This window comes from Babylonia areolata, chromosome 10, assembly GCF_041734735.1.
Source record: "Babylonia areolata isolate BAREFJ2019XMU chromosome 10, ASM4173473v1, whole genome shotgun sequence".
Classification (NCBI taxonomy): domain Eukaryota; kingdom Metazoa; phylum Mollusca; class Gastropoda; order Neogastropoda; family Buccinidae; genus Babylonia; species Babylonia areolata.
Window position 1 is genome coordinate 33,878,866 of NC_134885.1, and position 13,899 is coordinate 33,892,764.

Consider the following 13,899-nt stretch of genomic DNA (forward strand, 5'->3'; position numbering starts at 1 on the left):
ACATAACCACAACACTACCGCATCACCACAGCACACGACACCACACAACACAACCGAATCCAACCCAACCCAGGACAACACAACCCAACCCAGGACAACACAACACAACCACAACAAAAACCACGACCACAATCAATCAAAAATACACGCACACAATACACACACACACACACACACACACACACACACACACACACACCCCTGCGTCCACACATATACACAGAAACACAAACACACACAGAAACACACATAACCCCATACCCCTACACACAACCCCCACACAAACACCCCTCACCCCCCACCACCCATCCCCCTCCCCCCCCCCCCCCGCCAATTCCCCACCCCATCACACACACAAATACTAAACAACAACAACAACAACTATGGCGTACTCCCCCCTTTCTACACCACACCACCACACAGACCCAGACCCAGCCCCAAACCCGGACCCAGAACCAGATCCAGAGATGACGATCCCTCACTGGGAAGAAAGCTCCACGGATTCGATCTTTCACTCTGTCAGAATGTCACCGCACCTCTTCTGTAGCTTCAGCTCCAGTTTTGAAGCCGCCCGGCACAAGATCGACGATGAAACAGGAAGAGAAGGCGGAGGAGGAGGAGGAGGAGGTGGAGAAGGAGGAGGAGGAGGACATAGTGAGAGGAAGAGGAAGAGGGCAACAACAACTACAACCACTACGGCGCGGCGAAGGGAGGCTGGTGGTGGTGGTGGTGGTGGTGGTGGGGGCGCGTGTTCGCCGCACGTGCCGCTGCGGTTCGTGGTGATCGGCGGGGTCTTCGTGGGCATGGTGATCGTGAGCACCATGCGTACTAACGTGGGCTTCAGTGCCCTCACCATTCTGGGCAAGGAGGAACAGCAGATAGAGACCCCGCCCCGCCCTCTAACCCACCACGCCCACAGCCACGCCCACTCCGCTTCCATCTCCACCACCACCAGCACTACCGCTACCGCCAACAGGAGCAGCAGCAGCAGCTTGATGAAACCGGTGAGGAAGGTGGTGGTGGTGGTGCTGATGGTGGGAGTGGGGTGTGTGTGAGTGTGATGGGGACGGGAGTGAGGTGAGTAGAGGGTCGGTGGAGGAGTGTTGGTTGCTAGCTTGGGAAATTGGGGAGGAAGGGGCGTTAGTGTGGTGAGAGGGTGGTGGTGGTGGGTAAGGTTTGTTTGTATGTGGTGTGTGTGTGTGTGTGTGTGTGTGTGTGTGTGTGTGTGTGTGTGTGTGTGTGTGCCACCTTGAGACAGAGGAACATAATACATATGTGTGACACTGAGTTTTTAGCAGCAGCAGCAGAAGTTACTGGTAGTGGTACAGTGGTTGTGGTGATGTTCGTCCTTGGAATTCGAAGATGACTATGATTTAAAAAATCAGAATAGTAGTAGTAGTAGTAGTGGTTGGAGTAGTAGTCTTCAGTTTTACGTCTCTCCACTCCACACGATATAAGACTGTGTGTGTGTGTGTGTGTGTGTGTGTGTGTGTGTGTGTGTGTGTGTGTGTGTGTGCGTGCGTGCATGTGTGCGTGCGCGTGCGCGTGATTGTATGTGTGTGTGTGTGTTTGCGTCTGTGAGTCTCTAAACATACATGCTTTGCGTGCGCGCATGTGTGTGTGTGTGTGTGTGTGTGTGTGTGTGTGTGTGTGTTTCATTGTCGGCTGCTGAGTATGTTTGTTTGTTTGCTTGTTTGTTCGTCACACAGGTCCCCAACGTAGACTGGGACGCCATCAACGTGGGCTTTCTGCACTCCGCTTTCTACGTTGGCTACACGATTAGTCATCTTCCAGCTGGCTATCTCACCACCCGCATACCCTCTCACAAGTCAGTCTGGTCAACACTGGAAAGCCTGTATCTGTCTTTACCTCTCCGCGTAATTATTACTTTTTTTTTCTTTTTTTTCTTTTTTTTGCTGCCCCATCATCTGCACCGTTTCAGTGGCATTACTCCCACGCCGCTCATTTAGATTCCCCCCCCCCCAACTCCCCTCCATACACGGCCACATCCGGGTTCGTCCGTCACAGTTTCAGCGTCGCCAGTCCGCAGGGAACCATCGATGTTAGGTCGCCAGGAGGCCACACACCAGAGGAGACCCTGCACTGCTGCTGATTCACTTCGGTGGTGTTCAGTGGTGCCTGTTCTGATTTAACTTACTTAGGACACCACCTACTAAGCGCCCTTCTAAACGACAATAATGGCTTAGTCGCGGAGCCAGACTGAGTGAGCGTCCCTCCCAGAGCGGAGACCGCCACCACGTCCCTCAAACAACCCCCCCCCCCCCACCCCCCATGAATCTGCCGACACTGAAGACACAGGACACTGACAGGACTCACCCCAAGCACAGAAGTGAAGGGGTATCAAAACTGAGATCACCATGAGAGCAGGGCATGAAAGGCCACGGACTTTGAGAGTTTGTTTATATTGATGACGATGGAGGAGGAGGATGACGATGACGATTTTGCTATGGAGGTCCATTTTGGTTTGGGACTGCGTGACAAGGCTGCACTCTACGCTTCCAGTTATTACATTAAATTTGTCAGAAATCTGAAGTTTTAAGTTCAGTTCAGTTGCTCAAGGAGGCGTCACTGCGCTCGGGCAAGTCAATACACAGTGCACTTCATCTGCTGAGCATGCAGATGCCGGACTTGAGGGAAAAATCAACCAGACTGAGATAAACACACACACACACACACACACACACACACACACACACACACACACACACACACACACACACACACACACACACACACTCCTCCCCCTCTTCCTGGACATAGTTTTAACAACTACAACACAACAATAATAATGATGATAATAGAAATAATGAAATAATAATGATGATAATGATAATGGTATTAACAATGCGCTTACCTTCTTTGTACAAGGGCCCTAAGATCCAACGACCAACATCACTTCTGGCACTTTCATCAAAGGCATTTGTGTCTTCTGGCTTCATTATTTTCTTTTCTTCTTTTCTTTCTTAGTTTCTTAAAAACAAAAATCAGATTGATAAACGGCGAAGACGATGACAATGAAGATGGTAATGATGGTGATGATGACGATAATGATGGTAAAAATGATGATGATGATGACGACGACGACAATGATGATGATGAGGAGGAGGAAAAGGAGGACAATGACGACGACGATGCTGACTGTGACGACGACGATGACGATGGTGATGGAGACGTTGACGATGACGATGGTGATATTGATGATAATAATGATAACGACGACGACAATGATGATGATGAGGAGGAGGAAAAGGAGGACAATGACGACGACGATGCTGACTGTGACGACGACGATGACGATGGTGATGGAGACGTCGACGATGACGATGGTGATAGTGATGATAATAATGATAACGACGATGACGACGACTACGACGATGATGATGATGATGACGACCATGACGACGATGATGATCAAGACGATGAAGACAACAACTACGATGATGACGACGACAACGCCGACGATGATGACACGGTGCTTGATGTTGACTGACAGGCTGTTCTCGCTGTGCATCTTCGCGACCTGCCTGCTGAACATGGCTCTTCCTGTGGCCATCCAGCTGGGCGGGTATACAGTCACCCTCACCGTGCGCTTCGTGCAGGGGCTAAGTGAGGTCTGTCAATGTCTGTGTCGATTATGTCAGCATCGGATTGTAGTGTTGTTGTTGGTGGTGGTGGTTATTGTTTGGTGTTGTTTATTGTTGTTGTTGTTGTTGTTGTTGTTGTCATCCAGTTGTGGGGGATATGCAGTCACCCTCACTCTCCACTTTGAGCAGGGCCCTGAGTGACGTCTGTCAGTGTCTGTGTCCATTGTGTCAGCATCGGGATGTAATGTTGTTGTTGGTTGTTTGTTTGGTGTTTGTTTGTTGTTCATTATTGTTGTTTATTGTTATTGTTGCCATCTAGCTGGGGGGGATATACAGTCACCCTCACCGTGCGCTTCGTGCAGGGGCTGAGTGAGGTCTGTCAATGTCTGTGTCCATTATGTCAGCATCGGGATGTAGTGTTGTTGTTGTTTGTTTGTCTGGTGTTTGTTTGTTGTTCATTATTGTTGTTTATTGTTATTGTTGCCATCTAGCTGGGGGGTGGGGGGGATATACAGTCACCCTCACTCTCCACTTCGTGCAGGGCCCTGAGTGACGTCTGTCAGTGTCTGTGTCCATTATGTCAGCATTCAGGATGTAGTGTTGTTGTTGTTTGTTTGTTGTTGTTTATTGTTATTGTTGCCATCTAGCTGGGGGGGATATGCAGTCACCCTCACTCTCCGCTTCGTGCAGGGCCCTGAGTGACGTCTGTCAGTGTCTGTGTCCATTATGTCAGCATCGGAATGTAGTGTTGTTGTTGGTGGTGGTTATTGTTTGGTGTTGTTTATTGTTGTTGTTGTTGTTGTTGCTGTTGTCATCCAGCTTGAAGGATGTGCAGTCATCCTCACTCTCCGCTTCGTGCAAGGCCCTGAGTGACGTCTGTCAGCGTCTGTGTCTACTGTGTCAGCATCCGGGATGTAATGTTGTTGTTGGTTGTTTGTTTGGTGTTCATTATTGTTGTTTATTGTTATTGTTGCCATCTAGCTGGGGGGTGGGGGGGATATGCAGTAACCCTCACTCTCCGCTTTGTGCAGGGCCCTGAGTGACGTCTGTCAGTGTCTGTGTCCATTATGTCAGCATCGGGATGTAGTGTTGTTGTTGGTGGTGGTGGTTGTTTGGTGTTGTTTATTGTTGTTGTTTGTTTGTTTTGTCGTCGTCGTCATCATCATCATCATCATCATCATCATCACCATCATGATCACTATTATTATTATCATCATCATCATCATCATGATAATTATTATCATCATCATTATCATTATATTATCATAATCACCATCACTATCACCACAACTATCATTAGCAGCAGCAGCAGCAGCAGCAGCAGCAGCAGCAGTAGTAGTCTCATCATCACCATTGTTCTTCTTCTTATTATTATTATCATTAGTATCATCATCAGTAGTAGTAGTAGTAGTAGTAGTAGTAGTATATTTATATAACGCCTATTTACACGACAGACCAAACTCTGATAACTTTACAAACACAGTTATTTGCTTAAAAGGCTGCCAGCCTGGGGGGAGTCGACTGGCAACTGTCTTTAAGCTGAGCATCATTCCGACGTTCGTTGTGTCGTTCTGTTAGGCTGTCGTTGTCATGGGTTCTTTTCCTTCAGTGAGCCACGATCGTGCTGCACACTGGACCTTGGTTTATATTCTCATCCGAATGGCTTATGTTTAGTTGGATTTCCCAGTCAATTTTGTGAGAAAGGGCGAAAGGCTGGAATCGAACCCAGACCCTCACGGACACTGCTTGGCAAATAAGCGTCTTAACTCTTTCCATACGAACGGCGAAAGAGACGACGTTAACAGCGTTTCACCCCAATTACCATCATCAAAATATTGCAAGCGGAAGGCTCTTATACTGAAGACGTGAATGTTGACAAAGAATACCACAATTCTGACGACGGAAGCTAAAGGTTGGGTCATTCAGACACCCACTGGACATCCGAGGGTCTGTGTAGAGGAGAAGAGAAGACTGGCCGTACTGAGTGAGTTAAACATTTCGCCACATCCCTCGTTACTTCGTCACTGTTACAAAGTATATCGGAGATTGCATATGGTCTGTCAATGATATCACTAAGTCAAAATCAGGTAGAGGTTTGTAAATATTATTACTTAAAACAAGATCAAGAAGTATATTGTCAGAGATTGAGTGAGGTTTGTTATACTGCTAATTCAAACGAAGTATAATTATCAGGGCTTGATTCAGGTCTGTCATTGATATCATTTTGTCAACATCACAAAGTATGTCAGAGATTTAGTGAGGGCTGTCACTGATATTACTTATTCAAAATTACGAAGTATGTTTCAGATTGAGTGAGGTCCGAAAACCTTATAACTTTGTCAAAAAATTTAATCACGGAGAATATTACTATTTATTGGGGATTGAGAGTGGTATGTCAACCTATCAGAAAGAGACTTGAGACATTTCTTTAGTTAAGCCATAAAGTCAAAGGAGGAAACTGAATATTTGTTACACAAATTTCAAAAGGAAATAAGTGAACAATACCTTCCCGGTTTAACGAATCAATATTGGCAAGCGTACAAACTAGTGATGAGGCGATGAGTTAATGATATATCAACCCATGCATACGACAACTCGCACACAACAATGCACCCCCTGACCCCTCCCTTCCCACTCCTCTAACAAGGCTGCCCTCCCTTAGTTTAACCCTTTCACCGCCAGTCAATTTAGAGTACAAAATTCCATTGTGGTATAAACACAAAAAAGACAGTGGTTAAGAATAGCTGGGGATTCCCTCTGCGATGTATAAAAAAAATGGCCTATCCTACCACCGAACATTAAGAGCAGTAGGTTCATGGATAACAGACCAATGAATGGTCACCTTTCAGTGACATGGGTCCTCTTCCACGCCTGTGCATAAATGCAAGCTTGTGGTGAAAGAGTTAAGCGCTATCTCTCTCCATTGTATAAATAATTGCACGCAGTTGTAGCTGAACTCTCTCTCTCTCTCTCTCTCTCTCTCTCTCTCTCTCTCTCTAAAGCATTTAATCGAAGAGAGATTGTATTGTCATAACACTATATTTTCAGTTGCCTGTTTTTGATTATGACAGGCCTGTGAAGTACATATTTGAATATTCCTACATTCATTTCTTAATTAGCTAGACATGTGGCTCAGTAGACACTGAGGTGTCTTATTTGCTGTTGTCGTTGTTTGTTTGTTTGTTTTTATGTGGGATATTGTGTCATCTATAGTATGCTTTTCAAAATGTGATTCATGTTCACACCCCTTGGGCTTTGGCCTTCTCTCCTCCTCCTCTCCTCTCCCGTAGTCTGGGTTCAGACCGTTGGGGCACCGCTGCTGACCTGGCCACCACCCCTCTCCACTCTTCACGGTTTTCTGATTTCCTCAGGGCGTCACCGAGCGTCAAGCCTGTCCACCCCCGGATGTTGTCTTCCCATCTCTTCTTCTGCCGTCCTCTCCTTCTGCCTCCTTGTACGGTGCCTTGCAGGAACGTTTTGGCAAGACCAGATGATCGGGAGATGTGTCCATACCACCTGTTTGCGTTTTTTCACTATGGACAGAAGGTCTTCGTAGGGTCCAATACTTTGCTTGATTCTGTTCTTCACTTCCGTGTTAGTGATGTGGTCTCTGTAGGAGATGCCAAGTAGTCTACGAAAGCATCTCATCTCGACAGCTTGGATTCTTCTCTCGATGTCTGCAGTCAGGGTCCAAGTCTCGCAGGCGTAGAGCAATATTGATATAACCAGGGAACGCATCAGTCTGATTTTTGAGCTGAGAGCGATGTTTTTGTTGTTCCAGATGGTGTTCAGCTTGTTGAGTGCCATTGTTGTTTGGGCAATTCTCGAGAGTACTTCTGGTTTAGATCCTTCATCTGACACGATTGCTCCCAGATATTTGAAGCTGTGGACTGTTTTAAGCTTTTCGTCGTTGACTTTGATGTCAGTGCTGATGCCGTTGGTGTTGTTAGTCATCAGTTTGGTTTTCTCCGCACTGATTTGCATTCCATACGATGTGGAGGCTTTGTCTAGATGTTTGACCAGGCTTGCCAGTTCTTCTTCTTTTCCAGCCAGTCCATCAATGTCGTCGGCAAAACGTAGGTTTGTGATTGTTCTGCCGCCTATGCTGACTGTTCCTACATGCTCTTCCAGTGCGTCAGTCATTATTCTTTCTAAGAAGATGTTGAAGAGTGTTGGGGAGAGTAGACAGCCTTGTCTCACTCCGACTGTGGTTCTGAACCAGTCCCCGATGCTATTGTTGAGGTAGACGGCGCTGGTGGCTTTGTCATAGAGGTGCTGTATCAGTCTGATCAGGTTGGCGTTGATGTTGTACAGATTCATGGTAGCCCGCAAAGCTGCATGCCAGACCCTGTCAAATGCCTTCTTAAAATCAATGAAGACGTGGTAGAGGTCTTGTTGGTGTTGATGGTACCTCTCACATAGCAACCTCAAGTTGAAGATTTGTTCAGTTGTGCTCCTTCCTGGTCTGAAACCTGCCTGTTCTTCAGCAATGATGTTTTCTGCTTGTGGTTTCAGTCTGTTAAGCAGGATCTTCAACATGACTTTGCTGGGATGACTAATCAGGCTGATGGTGCGGTAGTTTTGACACTACTGGAGATTGCCCTTTTTGGGGAGGGTGATGATCAGTGATTGTGTCCACGGTGTGGGCCATTCTCCTGTTTGCCAGATCTTGTTGCAGATTTTCAGTAGCACATCTATCATAACTTCACCCCCTGCTTGGACCAGTTCTGATGGGATATTGTCCACTCCTGCCGATTTCCCTTTTTTCAGCGATGCTATTGCTGCCTCTATTTCTTCACGGAGTATGGGGTGATTACTGTTATCAGTGGCTGGTGGAACATTCAGTATTGCTGGATCACCTGTGGTCTGTATGTTGTATAGCTCTGAGCAGTATTCTGTCCATCGCTTTAGGATGTCTTGTTCTTCTGTTAGACATTTTCCATCCTTGGTCTGGATGTTGGACATAGTTCTACCTTGCCTTGTGTTGGTAAGTTCTTTCACAACTTGGTAGGCTTTCTTGCTGTTGTTTCTTGTCAGGTTTTCCTCTATGTCCTGGCATTTTCCTTCAATCCAATTCTCCCTTGCCTTCTTCATGCTTCTCTTGATTTCGGTGTTAACTGCTTTGTACTGTTTTGCCCCTTCTTCTTCATTCTTTTTCTTTTTCAGGTCTCTACGTTTGTCACACAGCTGTAGGATGTCGTCCGTGACCCAGGGCTTCTTTTTGATGCGTTGTTTTCCAAGAGTTGTTTGGGCTGTTTCAGTTACACCTGCGTTGAAGTCGCTTACGAGTGTATCCAAATAAAATTTTGTTCTGGTCTGTTCTGTTCTGTTCTCTCTCTCTCTCTCTCTGTCTCTGTGTGTGTGTGTGTGTGTGTGTGTGTGTGTGTGTGTGTGTGTGTGTGTGTGTGTGTACTTCTTAGCCATCACAAACTAATGCAGGTATCTGTCGAAAACCTTCCAAGGCAACCCAGTAATACAGATAACATGAGAAATGATACAGCCTGAAGTATTTTGGGGTTTGTAATGGCAACACATTAGTGGCCGGTGATGTAAATGCCAAGAGGTCATATAAGGCGCACCCATGTCCAAATCTACATGGGATGTATGGAAAATACATAAAGACAGCAATGTTTAGGTGCAGACTGGGACAGATTTTCGAATAATCTGGAGGAATGAAACAGCATGGTGTGTGTGTGTGTGTGTGTGTGTGTGTGTGTTTGGAGGGAGAGGGGTCCCATCCCAGAATGCCCCCACGGGGACAGTTTAGGACACTGATACGTCCCCCAGGGAACCAACAGAGGTGGGATGGGGAGGGGAGGTGGGGGGGGGAGGCGCGGGGTTGTGCAGGAGGGTGGGGGGGGGGGCACGCGCGAGGGGTGTGCAGGAGGGTGGAGGGAAGGGCGCAGGGGGAAGGGGGGGGATTTGGGACGCTATCCGGGATGCTTTGACAACCGATGCTTTGTTTGCTAATGATTATAATCGAAAGTTTGAAATGAAAAAAAACAAAGACGATAAAAAAAGAATAGGTATGGTTCCGTTGCATTGTCGCAATTTAGAAACAGTAAACAACAAATACTATTAATGACTACAATTCCAGCGCTTTTTCTCAAACAGACATCAAAGCGCTTTACATTGCAGACAACGAATCATTTTTCATCCCTAAACTCACCAGTCATGATTCATCGATATTTCATGACCAGAAATTCAAAGGGTTACTGTCATGTCCATTCAGGGACTTTTGTACCCAGCGTGCTACGGTATATTGCGTCACTGGTCCACGCCTGCGGAACGAGGACGTTTGGGATCTTTAGTTTTGACAGGTAAAGTTGCTGGCTTGTACAAAATGCATCCTATCGTCTGTCAATGCTTAATTTGAATCCGCAATATTTTCTTACCACGCGCACAGATGTGAGAGTCCTCTATCTGTGTGGGTGTGGGTGGTGGGGGGTGGGGGGTGGGGAAGGGGGTGGATTGGTGGGTGGATGGATGTGTGTGTGTGTGTGTGTGTGTGTGTGTGTGACTTCGTCAGTTGTGACAGTAGTAAACGAATCCGAGCGTTGCATGATGATGGCATAGCCTAATAAATATGATGTGTTTTTAGCATTCCTATTATCATTGTTGTTGTTATTATTATCATTATCATCATCACTACCATCATCATAAATATTAGTATAATTACTAGCATTATTATCACCATCACTGTCGACAAAATCATCATTTTTCATCATCACTGTCATCAACATCATCATCGTCATCATCATCATAAATATTAGCATCATTACTAGTATTATGATCATCACCACTGCACTGTCATCAACATCATCATCGTCATCGTCATCATCATCATTATAATCAATGTTACCATCAGCATTTCTTTCATCTTATTGCTGTCGTTAATTACAGGTGCCTATTTGGGGCCCGCCATAGGATTTCCCATCGCTGGAGTCATCATGCACAACTTGGGCTGGCAGTATGTCTACTACATCAACGGTGAGTCACCGTTGTCTGTCAATGGTCTCTGCCTGAATGAAATAAAATGAAATTATGGTGCTTAGAGCCTCGCCGACCACTAAGGCCATCTCAAGGCTATCGTCACGTTAATAACTACTACATGGGTAAAAAAAACAAAACAATTAAAACGATTCACCACTTCAAACTTTCCACTCGAAGTTTAAAAGAAAAAACTCCCACAGTTTAAACCCTTCAAATCTGATTAAAAATGTTCACTTCTTTCAAGAAGTCCATCAGCGCGCCACGGAGGGACATCACGAAACAAGGTCTTCAAAGAAACCGCCGTGTAATGTCTGTTTCTGACGTCATGCAGATCCCAAGCGATCATAATTATGCCGTTGTGTGTCCTGTTATAAAAGAACAGAAACAAACAAAAACAAAACAACAAAAAAAGCACAACATAACAGAACAGATATAATACATACTCTTTGTGTACTGTGATCCAAAAACACATAATAAATGGCCGGGCAAACACACGAACTAAGTGACCTGTGACCACAGACGCATCATAACAGGTCGACAGGAGGAGTGGGCGTGGTGTACGTTCTCTCATGTGATGCTAATTTACAACTCAGTGTGTGTACATTGGTCATCAGAAGGAGTTAGCTTGGTTTGCGTTCTCGTACATAGTGCTAATTTACAACTATTTGTGTGTACATTGGTCGTCAGGAGGAGTGGGCGTGGTTTACATTCTCTTATATGGTGCTAATTTACAGCTTGGTGTGTGTACATTGGTCGTCAGGAGCAGTGGGAGTGGTGTACGCTCTCTTATGTGATGCTTATTTACAACTCGGTGTGTGTAGATTGGTCGACAGGAGGAGTGGGCGTGGTGTACGTTCTCTTATGTGATGCTAATTTACAACTCAGTGTGTGTAGATTGGTCATCAGGAGGAGTTAGCTTGGTTTGCGTTCTCGTACATGGTGCTAATTTACAACTGTTTGTGTGTACATTGGTCGACAGGAGTGGGCGTTGTGTACATTCTCTTATATGGTGCTAATTTACAACTCGGTGAAAGTACACTGGTCGTCAGGAACAGTGGGCATGGTGTACGTTCTCCTATGTGATGCTAATTTACAACTATTTGTGGGTACGCTGATTGTTTAGCTGAGGCAGTGGGGGAAATGCTGGTCTGAATGAGTGGAAAGAAATGTGGTTGCGGGGTGAGGGTGGGGGTGGGGGAGAAGGGGATGTAGTATGAACCTGTTGGCTCTGGTTTGGTCAGTGCTGTCATCCCTGTGCTCTTGTCTGTCTGACACAAGCACTGATTGACCCATCATAGACTGGTGATTGATCTTTCAGCCGAGGCAGTGGGGAAATGCTGGTGTGAATAAGTGAAAAGAGTGTGGTGAGGAGGAGGAGGGGGCGGGGGTGAGTGGGGGGGGGGGGGGGGGGGTGGGGGGGGGCGGGGAGAAGTTGATATTTATAGGATTGACTGTTCAGCCGAGATAGTGTTGATGTGAATGATTAAAAAGAACTTGGTTGAGGGGATGCGGCCACTTAGGCAAGAAGCGAACCAAGGTTCAAGAATGTGAAGCTGGTGGCATTGGTTAAAAGATCCTGTAATCCATGCCGGCGTTCAGTGGGTTATGGAAACCAAGAACATACCCAGCATGCACACCCCCGAAAACGTAGTCTGGCTACCTGCATGACGGGGTGAATATACAAAAGGGTCATACACGTGAAATATTACATGTCTGTCTGAGTGTGCATGCGTGCATGCCTGAAATCTGATTGATTGACACAGGAAACGAATGATGAGCGCCCAGTAATCACTCCACTCTGAAGGGAAAGATGTGTTAAAAGGGAAATGACTGAAATAAGAACGGAAACGGGCTATGCTCAGTGAACACACACTTTATGTGTCATGAGGCTAAAATACAGAATAACGGGACAAAGACAGCACATTCATCGATCTGTCACATCACGACTATTATGTATGAAACAAGCAGGTGTGACGCAAGTTTACAACTCTGTGTGTGTTCACTGGGCATCAGGAAGAGTGGGCGTGGTTTTGTCTTCTTTCTTGATGCTAATTTACAATTTCTTATGCATACATTGGTCGTCAGAAGAAGTGGGCGTGGTGTACGTTCTCTTATATGACGCTAATTCACAACTATTTGTGGGTACATTGGTCGTCAGGAGGAGTGGGCGTGGTTTACATTCTCTTATATGGTGCTAATTTACAGCTTGGTGTGTGTACATTGGTCGTCAGGAGCAGTGGGAGTGGTGTACGCTCTCTTATGTGATGCTTATTTACAACTCGGTGTGTGTAGATTGGTCATCAGGAGGAGTTAGCTTGATTTGCGTTCTCGTACATGGTGCTAATTTACAACTGTTTGTGTGTACATTGGTCGACAGGAGTGGGCGTTGTGTACATTCTCTTATATGGTGCTAACTTACAACTCGGTGAAAGTACACTGATCGTCAGGAACAATGGGCATGGTGTACGTTCTCCTATGTGATGCTAATTTACAAGTATTTGTAGGTACATTGGTCGATAGTAGGAGTGGGCGTGGATTGCGTTCTCATATATGGTGCTAATTTACAACTCAGTGTGTATACGTTGGTCATCAGGAGGAGTGGGCGTGGTGTACGTTCTCTTATATGGTGCTAATTTACAACTTGGTGTCTGTACATTGGTCGTCAGGAGGAATGGGCGTGGTTTGCGTTCTCGTATATGGTGCTAATTTACAACTCTGTGAAAGTACCTTGGTCAACAGGAGGAGTGGGCATAGTGTACGTTCTCTTATGTGGTGCTAATTTACAACTCAGTGTGTGTACATTGGTCGACAAGAGGAGTGGGCGTGGCATACATTCTCTTATATGGTGTTAATTTATAACTCAGTGAGAGTACATTGTACATTCGTCGACAGGAGGAGTGGGCATGGTGTACGTTCTCTTATATGATGCTAAATTTACAACTTGGTGTGTGTACATTCATCGTCAGGAGAAGCGGATGTGGTTTGCATTCTCGTATATGGTGCTAATTTACAACTATCTGTGTGTACATTGGCGTGGTGTACGTTTTCCTATATGATGCGAATTTACAACTCGTTGTGTGCATACTGCTTGTCAGGGGGAGTGGGCGTGGTGTACTTCTCTTATATGGTACTAATTTACAACTCTTTGTGTGTACATTGGTCGTCAGGAGGAGTAGGCATGCTGTACGTGTACTATATGCGTGATGTAGAGTGATGGCCTAGCGGTAATGCATCCGCCGAGGAAGCGAAAGAATCTGAGCACTCTGGTTCGAATCACGACTCAGCCGCCAATATTTTCTCA

At 45.9% G+C, this 13,899-nt stretch overlaps 1 protein-coding gene across 1 annotated transcript in view; it reads left to right on the forward strand.

Annotated features, from left to right (window-relative positions):
- Positions 1 to 707: 707 nt before the first annotated feature.
- Positions 708 to 13,899, forward strand: part of LOC143286552 (vesicular glutamate transporter 2.2-like) — a 26,812-nt gene continuing 13,620 nt past the window's right edge. Inside the window, exons 1-5 of the mRNA XM_076594163.1 lie at positions 708 to 1,004; positions 1,710 to 1,828; positions 3,515 to 3,632; positions 9,838 to 9,925; positions 10,509 to 10,595. Coding sequence (XP_076450278.1) covers positions 804 to 1,004; positions 1,710 to 1,828; positions 3,515 to 3,632; positions 9,838 to 9,925; positions 10,509 to 10,595 — 613 coding nt within the window. The 5' untranslated portion in view covers positions 708 to 803. The remainder of the gene's footprint in view (positions 1,005 to 1,709; positions 1,829 to 3,514; positions 3,633 to 9,837; positions 9,926 to 10,508; positions 10,596 to 13,899) is intronic.